This window comes from Gorilla gorilla, chromosome 11 (assembly GCF_029281585.2).
Source record: "Gorilla gorilla gorilla isolate KB3781 chromosome 11, NHGRI_mGorGor1-v2.1_pri, whole genome shotgun sequence".
Taxonomy (NCBI): Eukaryota; Metazoa; Chordata; class Mammalia; order Primates; family Hominidae; genus Gorilla; species Gorilla gorilla.
Window position 1 is genome coordinate 64,670,269 of NC_073235.2, and position 18,749 is coordinate 64,689,017.

At 35.9% G+C, this 18,749-nt stretch overlaps 1 protein-coding gene across 7 annotated transcripts in view; it reads right to left on the reverse strand.

Annotated features, from left to right (window-relative positions):
- Positions 1–18,749, reverse strand: part of FAP (fibroblast activation protein alpha) — a 75,311-nt gene that overhangs the window by 32,790 nt on the left and 23,772 nt on the right. For all 7 annotated transcript variants that reach the window (XM_063694936.1, XM_063694935.1, XM_063694937.1 and 4 more), the window contains 6 exons: positions 16,393–16,465; positions 15,603–15,723; positions 14,509–14,663; positions 12,424–12,527; positions 10,462–10,597; positions 6,498–6,542 (listed from right to left, as the gene is read on the reverse strand). In XM_063694936.1, the coding sequence (XP_063551006.1) occupies positions 6,498–6,542; positions 10,462–10,597; positions 12,424–12,527; positions 14,509–14,663; positions 15,603–15,723; positions 16,393–16,465 (634 nt within the window). The remainder of the gene's footprint in view (positions 1–6,497; positions 6,543–10,461; positions 10,598–12,423; positions 12,528–14,508; positions 14,664–15,602; positions 15,724–16,392; positions 16,466–18,749) is intronic.

An 18,749-nucleotide genomic window follows, 5' to 3' on the forward strand; every position in this document is an offset into this window, starting at 1 on the left:
AACCAAACCTAAAATGAGGTATTTGACCAAAGTCTGATGCTCATTGACTATACCTCTTTTAATTCTTGATTTGTCTGATGCCAAGCACATAATACCAATGATTCAATGAAGACATTTAAAAGATGAAAAGATCATGGCTTGCTAGCCACAGTTTTTAATGGTGAGGAGGGGCTTCTGGACTTGAGAGAAAAAAGTTGCCTATGCTGGGGGAGGTTTACTCCTTGAGCACAGGAAGCCGACTGCAGACTGACCTCAATGCTCTAGTTTGACCCCTAACAGGTAACCCCATGCAGAACTTGCTGGGAACCATTTAACTACCTAAGGTACGCTAGGCTCTTTAGTGTGCCTTGAAACAGAACAAGCCACACCTCAACATTCTAAATGATAGATATAACTGAAATTCTGCAAATGTTCTTACACCAAATTTTAGAAAATAGTTTCGTATTTTTCCCATTAAAAAATTAATTGGCTTGTCTTACATTTGCTGACTTTTTTTCCCCATTGGTCATTGTTTGGTGAAATGATGGCAAATCCTTAAAAGAATTCCATGAAGAAAGAGCTACTCTACATCATGCAGAGCAGATTTAAAGCCAGCTCTCTCTAGTTGGTGTCCCTCCACATGAGAACTGCATCAAGCAACAACAACAAAAAGCTACTAGTATCTTTTAGCTACAAAGACCTATCCTGGTGAGACCTAACGTGAGACCCATTGTAGAGCAAGAAGAGAGTGGAGGAAGTCACTGTAGGCTCCTTTAATGATGACCTCATATTTGATGCCTTTTTGATGCAACTGATCATTATTTTTCATGAAATAATTATAACTGTGTGACATTAAAATGCAACTAATTTGATGTGATGTCTTTAGTGGACTGAGTTCCCCAAAAATTCATGTCCACGTGGAGTCACAGAACGTGACCCTTTTGGAAATGGGGCCTTCGCAGATGTAATCAAGGGAGAAAGTAAAGATGTGTATTAAAGAGGGCCCTAACTCTAATGACTGCTGTCCTCATAGGTGGGGAGGACACAAAGAGACACTGAGAGATACAGGGAAGAAGACTATGTGAAGACAGAAGCAGGGATTAAAGTGATATGGCTGTTAACCAAACAATGCTCAGGGATTTCTAGGAGCCATGAGAAGCCGGAAGAGACAGGGAGGATTCTTCTCTTGAGTCTTCATAGGGAGCACGGCTCTGCTGACACCATGATTTCCGACTTCCAGCTTTCAGAATGGCGAGAGAATAAATTTCTGTTGTTTTAAGCCACAAAGTTTGCCATAACTTATAGCAGCCCTAGGAAACTAATACAGTGCCCTAAGTCTCACCACATTTACCTAGAATCAATAAATCAGTCAAATCAAATAAGCAGAAGGCCATTAACCTGAGGCTGTCTCTATAATTTGAGTTCCTATATAATGAAACACAACCTTAGTACATATACAAAGCAAAATCTAACTACGAGTCCAGCAAAAGTGTTTCAGCTAATCATAGGCAGCCATCATATCACACCACATCCAAATAAGGTAGATGCCTCATCACTCTATGACCCAATGAGGCCGACTCCTAGTGTAGCCAACCAGTGGTTTATCTACCTTGCTTCTGCGTTTGGCCTATAAAAGGTGGCTGCTCACATTGCTGGGCAGAACTCTCAGAACCTCTTCTGGTTCTGAGTGCTGCCTGATTTATGAATTGTTTTTGTTCAAATAAACTCTACTACTTTTAACTTGTCTAAAGTTTTCTTTAAAATGAAAAAATGGAATAATGAGAAACAGGTGCCTCTACATGATTCCTACATTAGTTTCATTAATAATAAGACCAACCTTGGTAGGATTTTGCATATTGAGACTAATGCTTCCAAGTGAAATTAATAACCAAGAGGCCCAGGAATAGGAAACTCTGATTAACAATTTTGTGGGTAAAATTTTATTACTATAAGTCTTCGACAAAATCCTTCTTTCATTTCAGAATGAAGTTTCACCCTCTTAGCTAAATGATAACATACATACTTAATAGTAACCTCATATAATGTCTCCCTTTTTTTTATTTTTTTATTTTTTATGGAGTTTCGTTCTTGCTGCCCAGGCTGGAGTGCAAATAGCGTGGTCTTGGCTCATCACAACCTCTGTCGCCCAGGCACAAGTGATTCTCCTGCCTCAGCCTCCCAAGTAGCTGGGATTACAGGCATGCACCACCACGCCCGGCTAGTTTTATATTTTTAGTAGAGATGAGGTTTCACCACGTTGGTCAGGCTGGTCTCGAACTCCTGACCTCAGGTGATCCACCCACCTTGGCCTCCCAAAGTGCTAGGATTAAGGTGTGAGCCACTGTACCCGGCCTATGTCTCCTTCTTATTCCTCATTGTGAAACACAAAAATTGGTTCTACATTGCCTTAATCACTAAAATAAAACCTGAATCACAACATTTTTTAAGGTACCACAGTAAAAATAAAAATTGTCTGCAAGCTGCAGTCAGTTAGTTAAGGGACTTTTTAAAGGGCTTTGATCTAGATTAAAACTTAGCATCTCATTTTTATTGAAAATAAAAAAAACAGGGCAGAGTGTTATGTTTTAAGATATTAGAATCAGGCAAACAGGAAGAATATTTCTGATAAGCAAAGACTGTTATCTTCTCCCCTTTCATTGCACACATTGAAGACAGCTGCTTTAGATGAACAGGTAACTTGGGTGAGGTAAAGAGAGTGTGAAATATGTCCACATTCATTTTGCTAGAGCTAGGCCCATAAAGTGTTCTGAGTTAAGTGCTTCTTGCAAGTCACACCTGGACCCTAGATAAGCACCCACACTAAGTTGTCCTCAGTTTTAATGAGGCCCTTACACTGGTTTCTTTATTATGCTTAGATTTTCTGATAGATTACTCATCTCTATATGAAGTGCAAAGCCATTTAAAATATTTTACCTGGAAGGTGACATTATTTACCGCCATGTAATATCTTGCCATAGCTGTTAAATGACCTAAAGCAGATGCCCTAAACTGAGTGCACATTCGGTCAAAAGCACAAGCTTTCAAGCATCAAGAAGAAAATTCATTTTTTTTTGAACCAAGGGATTTTGCCAGCCGCCTAAAGACGGTGTAGTGTGTTGCTTAAATTATTTTAAAATAATTGATGTGACTTTGCAGTCTAAGCATGATGCCTTCAGTGCTTGTTCTCCAAATTTAAGGAATGAAGCACTAGGTTCCTTTGATTAACTCTTCACTTTTCTGTCCTCTACAGAGCAAAACAAAACAAACGTGTTTTAAAAGCAATTTTGTTGTTATTTTTTCTGATTAATACCAAAAAAGAAGTTAGGTTATTAATCCTAAATTAAAGGACTGGATGTGTCAGTGCTGGAGGAAAAAAGTGGTAAGTAAAGTTCGCAGGAAACCTATTTTCTAGTTCTGTGCCTGCAACTAACAGATCAGTTACTTTTAGCAAGTCATTTAATCTCCCTTTTCTAATTCATAGGTGATTTCTGAGAGTCTTTTTCCATTTTAAATATCTCTGACAAACTCAAAAGAAACCACATATCAAAAATAGCTTTTAAAATTTATACTAATACGACTAGCTTGTATACTTTATCTAAAGACCCTATAAATGTTACTTGAACGAATGTCTGAAATACATACACATTTCTAGTTTTTTCTGGTTAATTTTATTAAGTCACTAGTTTCATTACACGTCAAAGGAAGCTATTAAATATGCAATATATTATGAAATATGAGTTATGGCTATATAAAATTGTGGCCAGACTTTTTCAAAAGGCATGTCAGAACTTACAAAAGCTAATTAATAATCCATTTAAAGCAGGTGCCTTGGGAGAGTGTAAACTGACTCTTGAAAACAATCATTGCAAATAATTTTTGACAATTTCTCTTCTGGAATTTAGAAGTTTTACTGACTACTGAATACATGTTAAGAGATTGAGATTAGTACATAAAAATAAGTCGTTCCCCAATAGAATTATAAAACTATGAATATTAAAATGATCTGGCACAAAATCACATGTCCCAGATAAGTAACTCATTTACTCTTTAGATTTAGTTGGGAATGACTTTTGATTTAATGTAAGGACCTCATCTTCTCCCAAAGGAGAGGTATGTGCCTCAACTGAGGGTATTTTTTTAAAAAAGTTCTACAGCTGGGCTGGGCGCAGTGGCTCATGCCATTTAGTTGGGAATGATTTTTGATTTAATGTAAGGACCTCATCTTCTCTCAAAGGAGACATATGTGCCTCCACTGAGGGCATTTTTTTTTTTTTTTTTGAGACAGAGTCTCGCTCTGTCGCCCACGCTAGAGTGCAGTGGCGCGATCTCTGCTCACTGCAAGCTCCGCCTCCCAGGTTCACGCCATTCTCTTGCCTCAGCCTCCTGAGTAGCTGGGACTACAGGCGCCCGCCACCATGCCCGGCTAATTTTTTTGTATTTTTAGTAGACGGGGTTTCACCGTGTTAGCCAGGATGGTCTCGATCTCCTGACACTGAGGGTGTTTTTTAAAAACGTTCTACAGCTGGGCCAGGGGCGGTGGCTCATGCCTGTAATCCCAACTCTTTGGGAGGCCGAGGCAGGCGGATCACGAGGTCAAGAGATTGAGACCATCTTCGCTAACACGGTGAAACCCCCTCTCTATTAAAAATACAAAAATTAGCTGGGCGTGATGGCGGGCGCCTGCAATCCCGGCTACTAAGGAGGCTGAGGCAGGAGAATCGCTTGAATCCGGGAGGCGGAGCTCGCAGTGAGCCGAGATCGCGCCACTGCACTCCAGCCTGGCAACAGAGTGAGACTCCGTCTTAAAAAAAAAAAAAAAAAAGTTCTAAAGCTTTGCAGGCAATTCATTCATTCATTCAGCTCAATTTGATGGGAATGCAAGGTTAGTGCAATACAGATTTTTTAAATTATTAAGATACTGAAGATGCTTATAAATACGAGCTTTCAAAAGATGCATTCTAAAGTGTTTCAGTGTTTTGAACACTGCAGCATTGTCAAAATAAATGTTTATAGATGCTCAAGATAATGTCTTTGAAAGGGTTGTTGGTATCATTGTTGATATAATTATAAAAGTACATTATTCATATAACTGTATAGTAAATCTAGTTATATTATCATCTTGGAGAACATGACTAAATAATATTTTCAAGCATTCTTTCTTCCCTTCATTCTTTACTAGAAATATTTGTAATGGGAGTGAATTGGTAGATTAATTTTTTTTCCTCAAAATTTCAAATACCGATCTAAGAATTACCTTTCTGAAAGGTGAGATTCAGATTGATTAAGAATACATAAAATTTAGAGAATACTTTTCTTTCACTGAATACTACTACTCTTTTTTTCCTGTGATATTTAGGACATTAGGAAAAGTGAGTTCAAATAGGAGGGTTTTTTTTTTCTGAATTACATACTTATCTTTATTATCTTGTTACCTCAGAGTGTAATTTACATTTATTATATATAATAAATAAAGTAACTATTCCCTAGTTAATGAATAAAACTGCAGTATCTTTAATTAAAGGCAGAGTATAAATTAAACAGCATGTAAGCCAAAATCAACTGGATCCAGAAAAGTGTACAATTAAGAGTTTTTAATATTTGAAGATTATCACTTTACAATTTATCTTCTTCCCAGCCAATTTGAGTTTAAATTTTTATATAATTTATCATCTTAGAATTGATTTCTGACTTTTTTTTTTGTCCTTGGATCATGGGCTAATGTGTTAAACCAGGTCCTAAGAGTTTCCTTTTTCATTGCATAATGCGTCCAAATCTTAGAGAAGTAGCCTTTCCTCTTCAAATACTAATTGAATTGAATTATGTGTTTGTGGTAAGTGGCAGCATCTACCAACCTTCACTTATTCTCTTGTATTAATTTTTATTCTTCATATACGATATAAAATACAATTGCTATTTACCTCAAGCATTATTTTACATTAAAAATCCTCATAAATTATTGAATAAACCTATCCCAAACTTCCAAATATAAATGATCACAAGTAACAAACACACATTTTCCTATTTGATACCAAATCATTACTTAAATACTGGAAGGAGTATACATACATGAAATTTAGTACATGTTACATGAAATTTAATAAGAGGTAGATTGTCTTTAAATTACAAGGATACCCAATGTATTTTTTTTTGGATTTAAATGGCTAGTAATTATTAAGATGATTTTAACAGATCAGGGATTTTGTCTCCTTTTGAACAATGATCTATATTGTATTTGTTTAAAAAGTAATATTAGTTATAGATACCAAGGATTCAGTTGACAAACTTAAAATTGGGACATGAGGAGTATGAGTTATTTTCAAAAGAATTCTAAAAAGAAGGACATTGAAATTTCCTGGCACAAAATCACTCAAGAGATCACTACCTATGTGTTTTATACCTTGCTATTTTTTTCTATGAAAATAAGTAGTGCCAGTTTGGGTACATTGCAAATAGTCCTTTGATAGCTGAGAATCTGTCAAGTGTCATTAAAACATAAGAAAAAGATAGCAAAATCATACTCCACCAGCCCATCCAGTTCTGCTTTCTTCTATATGCTCCTGGGTCTAAAAGACAAAAGATCACATCGAACATAGTATTAGGAGAACATTTTTTTCCTAAATGTAATCTGGACATTTGGAAACAGTTAAACTGCCTGATCAGAGTATACCATTACTAGTCAACTAACTTCAAATTTGAGTTTAAAAGGACAATATTAAAAATCTCATATAACAGCACTGTTGTATATACATGGGTAATTTTATTGCAGATCCTTAATAATTATGCCTAAATCTTCCATGAGGCAGTGACTTGGAATTATCACAACATCTATGGAGGCCCAGCACAATCCACTTGATGTGGTGTAGGTAAAACAGTGGAGTTTAAGTTAAATTCTTTCTTTTCTGGGTCCTATGAAGTAGCTAAAATTTTAAAGTTTGCACTTAATCTTATTTTGGGTTATATTTTAGCATAATGTAATTGATCATTTACTGAACAAGCATTTAGTAATCCTAAAAGAATGAATAGACTTTTCTAGACAAATAATTAGAAAAAGAAGAACATTCTAGGTAAAATAAATAGCATAGAGACCAGACCAGCTTAGTCACCCAACAGATGGTTCAGTATGGCTGAGTGGAGAGTGACTACAGGAAAGAGTTAGAAGATGAAGGAGAATGCATGTTTATGAGCAAGATTTTGGAGAAACTTTATGGCACCCTAAGAAGTTTCAATTTCTCCTGTTTGGTAAGTCTTTTGAAGGTCTTCCAATTCACAATTTGGAACATATAATTATGAACATGATGCAGAGGATATACTAGAAGTGGGTAAGAGGGAAGGAGGCAGAGAGACCAACTGGAAGGCTATTATAATGTTTGGGAAAAGAATGATAAAGACTCTAATCAAGCTCATGGCAGTGAGAATAGAACAGAGAAAATGAAGCCACACATATTGAAAAGTTCAAATCCTCAGAAATAAGTCTGAGAGTTATTGGCAAGTATACCAAAAAGCTCTGGTATAGATTAAAATTACCCAAAGTGAATAAGTACAGAGTTGAGACAGACAGCAGGATAATCAGCAGACCATTTTCTCTTTTTGCTAGGGATACGGGTAGGAAATGTATTTCCCAGCCTTCCTTCAGTTGACGGTGGTTATTTGATAAGTTCTAGTCAATGGTGTGTGAACAGAAATAACTCATGCTACTTTTAGGCCTAGCCCATAAAAGCCTCTCTTACATTACCCTTCATTCTTTTCTCCATCCCTCAGCTGGATGTTGATGCTCAGGTTTGACCAACTTTGGAATAGTGTTGGAAGCTAGTTAGCAGAAATGCCATCACCTAGGTTCCCGAATGACTATATGAAGCAGAGTACACCATTCCCCAACCCCCACCATACCCCACTTACCTGGACTCACTATTGGATGGTTACATGAATGTGCAATAAATTTCTACTGTATTAACCCACTGAATTATTGGAGGTTTTTATGTTGTTGTTATAGCAGTTAGCCTACCTTGCAAATACATTAACTTGGAGAATAATAAGATTTCTAGAGAAGTCAGAAGAAGAGCTGGAAAGGAAAAGAACAGTCAATGAAGCAGAAGGAGAACCATGAGAGGGTGTACTGTCATAAAAGACAGGGGAATAACAAATTTTAAGAACACAGTCTGGATTTTCTCTTACAGGGATAGACCAATGCCTCAGAGAGAACAAGTAAGATAAGACTCGGAAAAAATAGTGAAATTTTTGGATTTATTATTTTTAGCCATAAAAGTAAAATTAATTTTAATTCCCTTTTCAGAGGAGGAAGCATAATATAAAAGATGTTTCTTCCCCTAACTATAAATTTCTTAATAAATCTCACTAATATAATTTTATTACAAGTCATTGTTGCCAGTTTCCTTTGCCTCTTTGTTTGGGGCATGACTCTCAGCATGAATAAAATGTTGCTGGGTCACTTAACCTTAAATATTGTTTTCAAAGTGTGTGCGCACACACACACACACATCAGTCATGAGGATGGTTTCTGGGAAATTCGACACTGTTGTTCTCAAATCTCAAAATGTGTTGCATGTATTTATCAAACTATTTTGAAACAGAGGTGTTTAGAAATTCTAAGGTTATTCAAACATGATATTCTAAATTTAAGCACTGTTTTCTGGCTGTAAAACTAAAGTTTATATTCCAGGGACTTCCACACCTCATTGAATGAGCATCTTAAATGTTCTGTCAGTTTGGATTAAAGTTGTCTCAGATTTTGATAAATTAGAATTTCAGATTTCAAAGCAATCACAGTTTTAAAATTCCTAGTTTTAGGAGCTAAAAATTGTGTCTAAATTATAAATCTCATTATGTTCAAACTAATAAAATTAAAGCAATAGTCCCTAATACCTAGATTCATTGAAAAGTTTAAAGATATAGTCACCCAAAGCTGACTAACCAGACCAATTGTTTCTAATTAACTAGCATAATCAAGATTAGTCTATCCTTTCTTTGCCTATGATACTGTATTAAAGCCAAAATCATCCTGCTTTGTATATCAAAATATATATAAGATAAAAATACGCTTCTAGCATATTCCATCAAAATTAGTCGAGCCTCTCACAGACACAGTAGTGATTTAAAAAAATATTTTTAGCCTGAGTAATGTTGACTATTATAGTCCTGATATATTTCCAAACAGACTCATATGACTTTTTTCTTGCAAAACATAATGTCCTAATTTCTAGATGAAATTTAGTGATTTACTTTGATTGTTCTATGCTTTTCTTTTTACTTTATAAAATATGATTATTCTATATTTGTTTTAATGAAACATTTCTTCATAATTAGAAGACTCATGAAATGTACCCATCAAATATCCTATTTAAAGAAAACATTTTGTATCTCTTAGATTCTAATGTGAGTAATTAAGAACAGGCTTATTTTAAAGCTTATACATTGGTTAAGTGGTTTTTCTGACTCATTAATTCAACAGATTATGTTTGAGTTTGAGTAATAGAAACAATTAAAACTCAACAATAAATCTGTGCTTAGTTTTAAAGGCTTTTTCTGCCCAAAATTAGTACATATCGGGTACTGTCCTAAGATAACCAGGTAACAGAATAATTTGATTTAATATCTTATGTCACATTCTCAGTAATTCTCATTTGATTTTAAAATCAAAATATTTGGGCTGGGTGCAGTGGCTCATGCCTGTAATCCCAGTACTTTGGGAGGTTGAGGCAGGCGGATCATGAGGTCAAGAGATTGAGACCATCCTGGCCAACATGGTGAAACCCCGTGTCTACTAAAAATAAAAAAATTAGCTGGGCCTAGTGGTGCACACCTGTAGTCCCAGCTACTCAGGAGACTGAGGCAGGAGAATCGCTTGAACCTGGGAGACGGAGGTTGCAGTGAGTCCAGATTGCGCCACTGCACTCCAGCCTGGCGACAGAGCGAGACGCCATCTCAAAAAAAACAAAAACAAAAAAACAAACAAACAAAAAAACAGAATATCTGGCTTTCTTTTGATAATATCCATTTCCTTTAGAATTTTTCGTTTTTAATTTTTAACATTGAATAGAACATGCCCCATTTGCATTTCTTCTCTGGTTCTTTTGTTTAAAACATATATATTTATCTAGTAGACCCATGTTATGGTTTCATCTGCATTGTTTTGCTTTTTATTGGACTGCCAATGTTATAATCTCAAAAGGCTGGTTTACCATTATAATTGAGAACCAGATATCTGATTTTCCCAATGTCATGTTGTCCCATTTTTTTCTTTTCGGCTATTCAATTTCAAGGTTTAAGTCATTCAAGAAAATAAAAGGTATCCTATTTATTTAATAAAATGATGGACCCATGAATACTGAGTGCGTTTTTGCAAAGCAGTTGGGAGTTGAATGCAGTAATCCTGGCTTCACAACATAAAATGTTAGCTATGGATGAGTCCCCACTATTGTGCCTTGATCTTCAGAAATACATATCTGTGATCTTAATATACCCTACCTTTGGACAATCCCATGTCTGCCAGTCTTCCCTGAAGTCACATATAGACAGGACCGAAACATTCTGGACTCTTTTTAGCCACTGCAAACATACTCGTTCATCAGTAACCCACGTGAGCCAACTGAAATAATAATCACTGCAAATAAAATAGAAACAGGTAGTCATAACCATAAACCAGTTTCACACACAAATAATTTCTTAATTTTTGTTTTCTAAAGGATATATGTCATTATTATACATTACTTATTTAATAGGTAAGGAAGACAAAACATTCCTTTCTCTGGAGAGAAAGTTTAAATATCTCTGCTTACTTAAAAAAATATCTATGAGAGTTTCTTCATCTAATGAAATCATTTCATATGTGAGTTTTCTCCCCGTTTCTGGATTTTAACATTTTAGAAAAGAATTTAAAACATAATGTCAAAGCTACTGATCAATCTAGAGGGGAAAAAAAAGCATTAAACTTGCATTTTGCACAAGTAAACTCAATTTTTCACCTTATAATTAGTTGAGAGAGAGACAAGTGTGATAAAAGGATAATCTTTGTCTCTCAGCAGATTCATGTTGGAAGCTAAGTTTTAGCTGTGACTATGGTCAGGTATTGAAATTCAGACTTGTGGAATAAATCACAGATGATGTATGCGAAATAACTCAAATAATGTTTGGCACATACTAGATGTCCGTGAATGGCAACGATGATTCCATGACTCTGAGGATGAACTAGTAGGTAGAGAACATCAACATAAAATGAATCACAAACTTCTGGAAAATTAATGTAAAGGAAATCACAGAGCTGGAAGGGACCTCAGGCTCAAATCCTGGCTTTATGTCCTAATAGTTATATACCTTTAGGCCAGTTACTTAACTCTTCTATTTTTATATAAAATCACAATAATAATATTACCTATTTTAAAGAGTGCTGTAAAGATTGGCCGAGTGCTTAAACCGCTTAAGAACTATGTCTGCTATATGATGAGTGTTCAGAATACGTTTGCTACTACTATTTTATTGTTAGTATTTTACAGCTGTTCAAACAAGCCTCTGGACTCCTTGTGTTATGCTCATTTCATCTGCCACCTGTGGAGAATGACACTTTAAAAAAAAATGATGTATTGAGTCAAGTTTTCATCCACTCGATCAGGGTGGGGAATAGCAGATAATTCAAAAATATAAAGTCATGTTTGATTATACAAGAGTGGACTCAGCAAGGCCCAGTAGAAGCCTCTCATGGGGTTCTTTTCCCTATTAGTGATCAGTCATTTGAGCTTGGCTCTTCTTCATGAAGCAGAAGGGGAAGACCCAAGATTGGGCCCGCTAGGCATGGGGAACTGTTAAGAAAGCCCAACAGGCAGGGCCTGGGCACCTCTTCCCCTTAGCCACTTCAACCAGAAAGACCACAGAGGACTGACTGAAGGTCGCTGTATTCTGGACTAATCAGACAATCAGACATAGGGCATCATGCTGGGGACGTGAGAATCCTTCACGTCCCTGCCTGCCTACAGTTCATCTCTAGACAATTCTAAAACCAGATAAATGAGAATAGCCTGCTTCATTGTGAAAAATGCTAATTTTTGGAGAGGGTCAGCTTATCTTCTCTTATTTATCATACACATGTGATCCACATAGATCCACAAACCCTGGCTTGAGATAAAGTCAGCCAAACTTGAAAGAAGCCAGGGTGAGGACGTACATGAATTTTACTATCTGCTTGTTGGTCCCAAGTTCACATCTGTACATCTGAGGCAAGTTTCACTTAGATTGATCACCGAGGTCACTTTTATATGTGTAAAAGGGCTAATTTTGAAAAACCAATTAAGGAAACTTATTTGTCAATTTTAATTTTGTATGTCTTTAGCTTTGTATGCAACTCTTATTTACTTATTTGTTTTTGCTTCTAGCATGCACAGCATAAACGCACTAGAATATAGGATAGAAAGATGGGAGGGATCTGAGATGAACTACCTTGAGGCTATCATTGCTGGAACAGGCACTTCCTGGGGACCTACATACGCAGGGTAAGTGGTATCGATAATAAATATCCGAACAACGGGATTCTTAGCTCCAGCCTGCCAAGAAAATTGAGATATATAAGATCATAAAATTCCAATTATCACCAACATTTTAAAGAAACTTTAGGAATTTAGATATATTTTTCTAAGCGAACAATCTTATGTATATCACTGTGGAATACATTCTATTTATAACACGACAAGGAATCTCATTTCAATTTTACCTGCAGGGCAATTACAAATGTTGTGTCAACCAGAATGAAACTGCCTAATGAGAGAGCTTTAAAATTTATAGGGAAAATCATTTTGGATATAAAAATGCAGTTCTGTGAACCATATTCTCTTTTCTGATTTCCAAGACAGATCTCTCTCATTTTTATTATTGGGATAATTATAATAATAATCATATCTCTGTATACCAAGGAGAGTTCAGAGGGTGATTAATTTGAGAGGAGAATGGAAAGAAAAATAAATGAAAGACACTTTTTGCTTTTGCCATATGATTTGGTCTAGGACAATCACCAAATGCTCAGTCTCCTACCTGCTTGTATTATTACTGCCACCATCTCCAAAAGGTTAGGGAAATTTCACCTCCAAATGAAGTATCCATGAGATTTATACTTTTCTTGTTTTGTGCTTTCTATACTACTGTATGTTTAAAATTTACATGACAGTATAGCTCATACCTAGACAGTTTCTTAGAGTTCCTCTGTTATTTTGCTGTAGAAAGAGAGAATCTTGGAGTTGTAATAAAATTTAAATTCATGAAATGTAGGTGCACAGTATGTAATGACTCAGTGCTGTTTGAATTCATCCAAAGAACTGTTCAATGTCTCTTAGGACCTCCGTTTCACTCCCAAGTTTATCAGAAACTCCCTTAGTTTTTGGAATGGTCCCACGTCTCCACCTAATGCCAGATGTTTTAGCAACTTTAAGCCTCAAGGAAATATGAGAATGTGGGTCCCAACTTCCCAATCAGTGTCAGTCACTCTTCAGTTCTGGGTTCCCCATCTCTTCCTGTTCCCATAGGTCCTCCCAAAGATCTGAGTTCTTTTACATCTTGGGTTCCCCCAAAATGTGAGGCCTGTCCCAAACATCTCCAGCTTTTAGAGTTTTTACACAGCTTTTAGACTTTTAACATAAATATTACACTGTCTGCAATTCTATTTCTTTCTCTATGGCCACTTTGGCTTGCTTAGAATTCACTTGTGTGTATACTACATCCAACCGTCTTTGTCACCCAGGGACCCACTGTGTCCAGCCACGACAATATTCCCCTTGGCAAGTAAAAGCAATAGCATCCAAAGAACAAAGAAGTGAATTCTAAAATCGCATCCGATTCCTTGTGCAAGAGGTAAATTTGTACTTTGATTCCATTTTTTCTGATATCATTTTTACATTGAAATTAGGATACAATGCTTCTTCACTGAGACCTGACCATTCTCCTACTGCACACTCAGGTCTCCTCCCTCCAGACATGAGACTCAATAAAAAGAATGTATAACAACTCTACAATGTTAAATATCCAAAAACTATGGGTTCACACCATGTCTACTTCCTTCAAGGGAGAAATTGAGACTTATAAATTTAACCTATCTTGTACATCCAGAAAAGACCATAACCCATGCCTGCTTCTACCTGACAGGAACATCAAATTCAGCATTTGTATTTCATATTCTAGTTTGCATTTACATGAGAATTCAAGAAAGAATTGCAAAACAGAACTTTACCCTGAATTTGGAGCATGAAATATGAAAAAAATTAAAATTAAGTTAAGCTTGTTTTTCCTCCATGATCAAGACCATATGTTTTTCAAAGATTCTGCAATAGATTTTGCAAAAACTACTTCATCCAGCACAACCAGATGTCCAAAGCAACAGATGTCCACATAAATAATAGAGCACAGTACAATGTTTGCCTTACAATGCTCAAGGATAAGAAGCTCTCCAAACTTGTTGATCCCACCTTTACTCATGGTAAATCATTGCTCATTTTGATACCAGGAAAATGAAAGCATCGCTGAAAGTATTCAACATACCTTTGGGTATGGAATATTTATTGTTCTAGGATATTGTTCATCACCATAATAGGAATAGGCAATAACTGGTATATCCGTATCATTAAATTCCGCATATGCCAAAAATTTTCCATTAGGAGACCACCAGAGAGCATATTTTGTAGCAAGCATTTCCTCTGAAAAATAAGTACTAGGATATTAACTATAATTACATCTTACTCTTAAAATCATTGTAAATACTTCTAAATAGCTATTTATCAACTGAAATAATTTATTTAATGTGGATGTGACATATGTCATACTTTGGTTATTAAAAAATTACATAATCTGAGTTAAGAGGAATAGTTTACCCTTTCACTCTATATCAAACATCAATTAGCCTTGTTAGAAAATGACATTAATCAGAAATGTAATTTTTTAAATAAATAATAAACATGTTGGCACTAATTAATTTTTTTCTTTCAGGGCAGTTTCAGGTTTTTTAGTCACCTAAGATAGCCAAAACAGAAAGAACTATAATTGTACTAGAGAGTGACATAAATATTGAAAGTTACATTTCCCTCCTAAGAGTTAAAAAAAACCAAAAACACAGTTAGTTTAGATAGATAGATAGATAGATAGATAGATAGATAGATAGATAGATGATAGATAGATAAATAGATAGAGACTGGAAGTCTCTTTAAAGTCCAGTTAAGTCCTGAATTCTACATGACCTAGAATGAGAACAAAATCAACAGAGTATCAGAAAGTAAAAATATTTTCCCATAAGATAACATAGACAGTTGTTTAGTTTTGAAAAAAATAAATTTTCTAAAGAAAAAGTAAACATGAGAAAATGTACTAATGCAGCACCTGAGGACCATATACTTTTTTGGATTATAAATCATTACTACCACTTCATAGTGATGTTATTGAGAATCAATTCTACCAGTTTTCTGATAACAAGAATTTGTTCTTTTAAAATACGTATGCCCTATTCGTAACCTAGAGACAATTTTCAGCAATGCTACCCTTCATGGAAATAAGATACTACTCATCTAAATCTTACTAAATATATGAAATTATTTTAAATTAAAAGCCTAAAGCATTAGCAGTAGAAAAGGAATACAGCTTACCTTCATAAACCCAGTCTGGGATTCCATTAAATATTTTATTTTCTCTTCCATTAAATGTTATTTGAAAAGGTGGATCTCCTGGTCTTTGTTTCAAATAGATATTGTTTTGATAGACATATGCCTAAAAGTGGTGGTAAGGGGAAATTCCACAACAAATTAAATGAAGGCTGTATATTTGTTTTAATTATTCCTCTAATACCTTTAAACAGAGTGGTAATAAAGATACAAAAAAGATTCACAACTAAAATATCATTTTAATAGGTCAAAAAATCCAACCAACTCACATTAACATCAATTATGAATTTTAAAGTCTGAATCAAATAAAAAATAAAGCCTATTATTTTCTTAGTTGTTTCATTACCCCCAAATAAATAATTATGTATATTGACAGAAAGTCGAATAAATCTCTGAATATTAATAGCTAGCCAGATCTAATCTTTATTTAGAGTCCTTAAATAAGAGCTTGGACCAAATTTCATGTTGTCTGAAGCTAGTCTGGGAAACTTGTGAAAACCATATTTTTCCTGAGCTTTCTGGCACAACGCATTCTGGCTGAGTATAAGGATAAAGTTTTTGACTGCTATATTTAAAGAAGTCTATCCATGAGCTTGAGATTTTGCGGAATTCTCAGATGGGTTTCAATTTATCAAAACTCTTCCCGTTTTTAACCACTAAAATAGTCATGAATGTATTTTTTTTTCTTTCAGGCAGGGAAATTTAACAAAGGCCAAAATCAAATGGCTCCTCTTTTATTTACATGATTAAACACTTCAAAAATTTAAACACTTACTAATTTACTCCCAACAGGCGACCAGCATAAATACTGAATTGGACGAGGAAGCTCATTTCCTCTTACAAATTCTCTAGAAGGAAAGAAAGAAAGAAAAACAACAAACCTCGCTGTTTAATGCAAAAAAATAATAATAATCTGTATGAACAGAAAAAATAAACAAACAATGAAAATTAAGGATCATTCCCTCTGCACCCACAAACCTAATGAAAAGAATGCAGGAATGAAGAACTGGAGACATAGGTGTTGATTGCTGTTCTTCCAGTACTTACTTAAAAGTCACTTAACTTTTCTGGGTGTCAGTTTTCTGACCTTTATAGTGAGGTGAATGGATTAAATACTTACAGACTGTCAAAGTGGAGAAGATCTCTAGAAATTATCTAATACAATCCTCTCATTTTATGGAAAGTAAATATGAGGTTTAGAGAGCTGATAGAACTTTTTAAGACCACATTGCTAGTTCTTGGCAGGCCTTGAATTAAACTCAAGTCCTTTTAACCCCTGGGATTGTAAAATTTGCACACACTAGACTGAAATGGTCACTGAAGTGCCTTCCAGCTCTGAAATTCTATAATTGTGCTGAAGTTTAGTATGTGCTCTTCTACATTCTCATTCACAACCCCCATCTCTGTGAATGCATATGCATTTCAAATTTTTGAAAATAAGATGCCATTTGACAATCTCCCCAGGGATCTGACTTGAAATCAGAAAAGGAAAGGAACATCTGATCTCAAGCTAAACTGAAAAACGGATTGTATACTGGGCAGTATGCCTTAAGCTTGTAAAGTCCTCCACCCATGGGGAAATTTCAAATAGTCTATTGGCCAAAACTCTCACTTTGATGCTTAGAGTCACTCTGCAAGCACTCAAGTGACTTGCACTGTGGAGCTTTTGTAGTTCTTCAGCAAGAATGCATTCAGACTTTTATAAGTGTTACAGAGTCGTAGGATGTCATGCTTACTTTTTGACTTTTGTCATCTTGAAGATTGTATTAACAGTTTCATCGAGACTGCCTTCTTGGGAAAGCAGAGCAAGACCTGCCGCCCAAGCACAATTTGAAGAGCCTCAAAAAAGACTCCTGCCCAACCCCTCCAAAAAAAGCTCTCCAACCTGGACCTAACATGTGCCTGACATTTCTGCCTTTCCCATTCTTTTAATATTTGGACAATTGTGAAGATCTGTAACACACACTGCATTGATGTAACTTTTTAGGTGCCTGCATGAGGCTTAGCAAGTAGCAAGGGAACATGGCATAGTTTTCAGTGGGGAGAGTGATTCCAATGGAAAGTGACCATTGGTGTTGCAATGAGAGTCCTGGCCGCCAGAGGGCAGTACATGAGCACCAGGCCCCTGGGTGATCGGGAACATGTTGAAAGGGATGCAAGAGCCCAGTTAAAAGATTGACCCAGGCCTGGCCCGCTCGCTCACGCCAGTAATCCCAGCACTTTGGGCGGCGGATTTCTTGAGGCCAGGAGTTCGAGACCAGCCTGGCCAATATGGAGGAACCCCGTCCCCACAAAAACACAAAAATTAGCAGTGGTGGCACAAGCCTGTAATCCTAGCTACTTAGGAGGCTGAGGCGGGAGAATTGCTTAAACCCGGGAGGAGGAGATTGCAGTGAGCCGAGATCGCACCACTGCACTCCAGCTTGGGCGACAGAACGAGACCCTGTCTCAAAAAAAAAAAAAAAAGAAGAAGACATTCTTCACCTGGTTCACAATTTGTTCTCAAGCTAGTGCTCATGTTACCTTTCAGACTGTAACATTGTCTCAGTTTTCTACATACAGTGGAATTATCTATGCAATCACACAAGCAGCACTAAGCTAAAAATCTCAGCGCATGTCTCAAGCCATCACAGCTGCCATTTTCTGGTTTCTGAGTCACTAAAGGTATGAGAAAAGGCGAGGGAGGATGCTTTACAAAGGCGTTCATCTCCTCAGTTTTGCCTACCTAGCTTGAAAACAGTAGTCTTGTTTTCTCTATGCTAGATTTTTATAGAGTCTTCAAAGGCATATAAAAGACTTGAAATTGGTGGTATTCAGCGATGCCTAGAATCTCAAACAAGTTTGCCATCCATCCTTCACTTCCTAAATTATGCTGTATTTACCTGACCACCCCCCCACCAAAAAATCTGAAATACTAGATAGTTGTGCAGAAAACAAAGAAACAAACAAAACCAGTGGTTTGATTAAATTCACTGCAGAGAATCTAAATGTTTAATGCGATTTTAGGCCATAAAGTTTATATAACCCATGATTAAAATATTAGGATTATCATCTTTTTGAATGCTGTTCAAATTGGCGAGCCTCACAAAAGAATTTCAAAATGATTAAAAGAAAAACAAAGACATGATGAGA